This window comes from Podarcis raffonei, chromosome 3 (genome assembly GCF_027172205.1).
Source record: "Podarcis raffonei isolate rPodRaf1 chromosome 3, rPodRaf1.pri, whole genome shotgun sequence".
Classification (NCBI taxonomy): Eukaryota; Metazoa; Chordata; class Lepidosauria; order Squamata; family Lacertidae; genus Podarcis; species Podarcis raffonei.
Window position 1 is genome coordinate 10,833,913 of NC_070604.1, and position 5,457 is coordinate 10,839,369.

The 5,457-nt window shown below is 45.9% G+C and overlaps 1 protein-coding gene across 1 annotated transcript; it reads left to right on the top strand.

Moving 5' to 3' along the window:
- The first annotated feature begins 711 nt into the window (after positions 1–711).
- PROB1 (proline rich basic protein 1) lies at positions 712–5,211 on the top strand. The gene has a single exon (XM_053383307.1). The coding sequence runs from the start codon at positions 712–714 to the stop codon at positions 5,209–5,211; it is 4,500 nt and encodes a 1,499-aa protein (XP_053239282.1).
- The last annotated feature ends 246 nt before the right edge of the window (positions 5,212–5,457 follow it).

Consider the following 5,457-nt stretch of genomic DNA (forward strand, 5'->3'; position numbering starts at 1 on the left):
TTAAATTATTTTAAATATGTGTACTTATAGAAGCTGCAGAGGGCAAGAAATCCCAGAATATGCTTTCCTCCTCCTCTCTCATATAGGAAGAAATGCGTCTTCTAAGATGGCACCAACCCCAGCATAGACATGTCCTACCTAATTTCCTTCAAGATCAAAGTATTACGCGTAGACAATTGTATTCGTTTTCAAGTGATGAATTTATTCAGCCATTTAGGTGATTAAAGGACTAAAAATTATTTTATCAGACAACAGATGTAGCAACCAGGCTAACATGCTTGGATTTTTAATCTTTATTTTTATTTCTCTAATGGTGCCTCCTGGAGTACTTTGTTCTGCAAGCCATAACACATTTTGAAACTAGCTGCTCTGTACCTCAACTTCTGGCTGAGTTGCTCTGGAGAGAAGGAAAGCAAATATAGCCCTGATATTTTGTTTTCTGTTTACTGATGCTTGTGTTTTTATAGCACGCTGCCTGTGTGTGTTTCTATTTTCTTCGGCATGCCTCCCTCAAAGAGGCACATGACATAACCAGAGGTTTCGCTTTTTTATCATGACGGGATTAAACAGGGAGAGAGTGGAATATGAGCTTCTCCCAGAAGATCAAGTTCGCAAGTGTGAGTGGGAACAGACCCAGCTGCAACAGCGATAAAACAGGATCCAGACTCCCATTGTTCCAGCTCAGATCTGAATGGTTTATGCAGCATAAAAATGTTTCCCTGCGTGACGAGAAACAGTCGACTTTCTCCTGAGCCTGATGGTCCGGACGGAGAACAAGTCAGCAACTACAGCTGCAGACTCCATTCTCCTCCAGAGAAAGACTGCCACGTTCCGAGCAATTCCAAAGGAGACCGCACCTCGGACACGTCTAGTTCTTCTTACCGTTCAGCACCGGGTTCAGAGGAAGTGGAGAGTTTCAAGGACTGTGTTGAATTCTTTGAAGAAGCCGGAGATTGTCTTGAGGAGTGCACTTGCTGCAACTCAGAACATGAGGAAGGAAGCGTAGCAGCAACGCCGGTCCTTCCTGCAGCTCCGACAAGCCCTGCTGATAGGATTTCCAAGGTTACAGCCAGCCAACTCCATGGGACTTTGAATAGTTCCAGCGACGTCTTACGAGATGGCCTGTGCGGCACAAAAGGGGATACTTATGCTGCTACATCTGGAGGATCTCGATCCCGTTTTCCTTTACGCAGGAGCGAGACATTTGGCGAGTCGTTGCCAGTCCAAGAGGCGAGAGCACCGAGCCTGCAGGCAGACCCCAAGGGTACTATAAAAGATCAAACCTGCAGAGACAAACTCTGTTCCAGTGGGAAGGAAAAGCAACAGGTTCAGATGTCAATCAAAGCCAAGAATAGCTCAGACCCAGTGTGCAGTGGTAGAATGGGGCTAGTCACACGGAGGCTGCAGCCAGGAGACAGCGGATCAAAGTATTTGGATCATCCTGCACAATTCAGTTCCGACAAATCCAAGGAAATGTTACCCAGTGCACGCAAGCCGAAGAAAAGCAGCCTTGGCAGTCGAGTGCATGGCCCTGTAAGTAGCAAACCAGCATGCCCCAAATATTTTGTTGAAAATCCATGTGTTTTGAGTGACTCTGATGAGGCTGATAACGAAGTAGAGAAGCTTACTGCTCTGTCCTTCCAGAGTCTCTCATGCCCACAAGGCAGCTACCTAGATATGTATAGTTCCAGTAACAGGACATCCTCCAGCCTGTCCAATTCCTTGCCAGAAGATAGTAATGGAATGAACAGGTGGCCATTATGCAGTGATCAGAGGAAAACAGTGGTGGTCGGCCACGCTAAAGGAAGCCGGCTATTCCCAACAGCCAGCAAAGCCCCAGATGCAGGACTGCTCAGTGGCGTCTTGGGGAAGGAGCACCCTGAGTGCATCGATGTCGCCCTAGAAAATGCTGATGGCAAAAAGAACCTCTCTAAAAAGAGAATGGTGCCCAAGCGTCAGATCCAGTTAAGGCGGAAGGAGAAGAAGGAGGCAGGTTTTTGTGCTGCTGGGGACTGTGCTGCTCTCCAGCCATTCACACAACCACGAAAAGAGTCGTGTGTGAAAGTGAGAAACATCAGCGATGAGTTTAGGCTGAACTATAAGCAATTTCTGAAAGCCGCCTCTTTGAACAACGCTTACAGCAAAACGAGGATGGCTTCCAGCCTGGTGAAAAACGTTTTGGCTAAAAAAATGCAGTATGAACACAGGATTAAAATGGAACAAGCCTCTGTCCGGGGGAGCTCAACCTCTTCTGTCCCTTCATCCATAAGCACTGACCTCCCAGGGGACAGTTTAGAAGGCAAGTCAAGTTCTCTGTCTAAGTCGGACTGCAGTTTTTCAACGGAAGATGTGCAGAGCCATTCCACCAGTGAGAGGTCGGAGCCCATCACAGTGAATAAAGACGGCATGGACGCCTTGAGGCCAACCAAAGGAGTTGTGCTCAACGAGCAACTACGGGAGAATGTCTGCAAACTGAAAGATACATTTAACGAGCTGAATGAGAGACTGAAGTATCAAGAAGTCGCTCAGCTGAAAAGACTCCCCATTTTGGCAGATGGGGCTGTGAATGTAATAGAATCAAGTAACATCAGGAAGCAGGCCGCTGGGGTAAGGAAAGAATACAGGAGAGCCCAAGCTGTGTTTGAGTCCATGGAGGCTGAAACGGAAAGCTTGGCTGCAGTTCCGAAATTTGCAAAGCCACAAAAGCCATGGCCAAATCTGAAACAGCGAGCCATTCGTCAGAGCAGGCACACACAGGCAAAGGAAGAAAAATTCCCCCTGAAACCGAAAAGCCTTGTGGTACCCAAAGATACTCCCAGTAACATCTTCACATCCAAAACCAAAGAAATGAAACTCATCCCTCAGATCAAGAATGAGCATAGTCTTCCAAATGCCTCGAGGCACAAATCTTTGGACAGAGTCTCCAATGAGCGGAGGCTGCCTACATTTCAGAGCATGAAACTTTCATCTGTGGCTTTTCCAGCTTGTGTCAAATCACACAGTGGTGAAAACACCAAAACACCTCACACAGGGGAGACAATGCAAACGGAAAGTAAAGAGAAGGCCAGAATACATCAGCCCAGAGGTGTAAGAAAATTAGTGAAGGACACATATAATCTTGGCTTTAAATCTTCAGACAGCTCCAGTGTAGATCAGGCATCCTATTCTGAAAGCAAAAGTGAGAACAGCTTAATTGTGCTACCAAAGGAGCCCCCAGCTGTTTCGCCTCTGTTCATACGCTGCACATCAATATGTCGGAAAGATGATATGCAAACAGCAAATAATGCACAAGAGAATAAGCAAGACCAAATTGGGGACATTGATGTGTCAACGCTTTCTCTACATGATCAGAGCACAAGAAGCAAGGAGTCCACTGATAATTCTAATCCCACAGTACAGACACACGAAAATGTACCTGTGTGTCATCCAGAAAGCAAATGTGAACCTGCAGTGCACATTACTACAGTTCAGTCCAAGAAACTTGTTGAAAATAAAGAATTTCCGACGCAAGTTGAAAACAAACAAGTGCCTTATGAGCGGAGTGAATTAAATGTCAGGCCTTCGTCTACAACTGCCAAGAAAGAATCTCAGCTTAATATTAAAGTCAACAGTTCTCTCTCCAAACAGTCACACAAAACTGAAACCGACTATTTTCCAGCTTCTAGTTGCTCCAGACTGGATGAAAGGACCATGAAAGATTCAGTGCCACAGTCTAAGCATAGTTTGTTGAGAGAAAACCAAGATGCTGCTTCATCTGAGTCTCTTAGGATCCCATCTTCTACCTATGTACGGGAAATCACAAGGAGAGATAATGGCTGTGGAACCACAGGCTATATTAATGACCCTTGCAAAACCCAAGAAGCCGAGTTGCCCTATCAGAAACATTTATCCAGTGAGTTCTTCTCAGTAGCTTCCAATAACCTTCTGAAAGACGAAAATATTTTTCCAGAATCTGGATCGTCTCATGGAAGCTGTAGGTACCCACAAGCCATCAGGCCTCCAATGACAAGCACCCAAAATATCCACACACAGACTCAAGAAAATAGTAATTTTGCAGATGGTAGATATGACTCTACAGTACAGGAAGACACCAGACCCTTGGACAAGCAAAACAGAATACAGTCTGATTGTGTGATTTCAAACAGTCCACTAGCACCAACAGAGTACACTGAAGGAATCAAGGTGATATCAAACTCCTCTTTTACTCCATCAACCTCTTATGGAAAGCTCCCCGACCCTGGGTGTGACAACTTCAACAAACATCAGGCAACAAATGAACAGTATTTTTCAGCTACCCAGGCTGACAACACAAATTACTTAACGATTCCTGTGAAAACCCATCAATCTGAAGCAACTGTTAAACACCCAGTGCCTTTGAGCACTGACAACAACTCTTTCACCTCCAACGTCTCCTTCCAGCCAAGTGGAGAAGCATCGGGAAATAAAATAAGCCACGAACTTTTCCCACCAAAACAAATGGAGAGGAAGGCACCCTCCGACAACGTGCTATACAGTCACCCGAGCCATGGGCAACTCCCCCTAAGACTTGAAGAGTCCCCTAGCTTCACAAGAAGAAATGAAGGAATTTCGCCATCTGGTAAGAGTGCTCCAAGTCCAACGAGGCACTTTCATCCTGCTCCTGCTGCTGCTGCAGGTCCTCCTCCTCCTCCTCCTCCTCCTCCTCCTCCTCCTCTACAGGGACACAGAAAAATGTTGGTTGATCCAGAGAGTGGAAAATGCTACTATGTGGAACCACCAAGGCAGCCTCAGTTAAAGATGCTTTATGACCCAGAAACAGGGCAGTACATTGAGGTCCTGATGCCCCCAGTCCCACTATTGTCACACAGCGGGCTTTACCAGTCTCCTTTCTCACCAGTGGTCATGAATCCAGGAGGTTATGGGCCACCTTACATGTCGTACTCTGGGTTTCCTGGGTTCCCCCCTCCCCCTCCAGCTATGCCCCCCACCAACCTGGATCTTCAAGACCAACAACCCGCTCAAGAAAATGCAAACATCAACGAAAATTACAGCCATTTTTCGAAGAGCGACGTTCCTCCAGCTACGCAAACTGCCGATGGCAACTACATGGAGAGTTTGTACTATATCCCCACTGGAATGAATTCAAGTCCTAATCCCAATCAAACTTTATTTCCCTCACCTTCAAGTTCTGGTCCTTCTGGAACTGAAAAGGGGTCCTTCCTTAGGATGTGAAGGGCAAGGGCAACTGGGAAAACTGTTTTTGTATTTCAGATAATTCTCTTTTCTTTTCCTTTTTAAAAAAAGGTCAAACCCAACCTCCTTTCCTGGAATCTGTGAAAAAAGGAATGAAAAGGGAGAGGGAAAGCTTGGTTTCCTTTAGTTCAGTTTCTTCTGCTGTTTGGGCTCTGAAGGACCCAAAAGAGATAATGGGGCACCAAGAGTTTACAGTGCACCTCACTGGCTTAGTAAATTTGATTT

What these genes read in the sequence shown, in the direction of transcription:
- PROB1 (XM_053383307.1), top strand. Translation starts at nt 712, where the DNA reads ATGTTTCCCTGCGTGACGAGAAACAGTCGACTTTCTCCTGAGCCTGAT.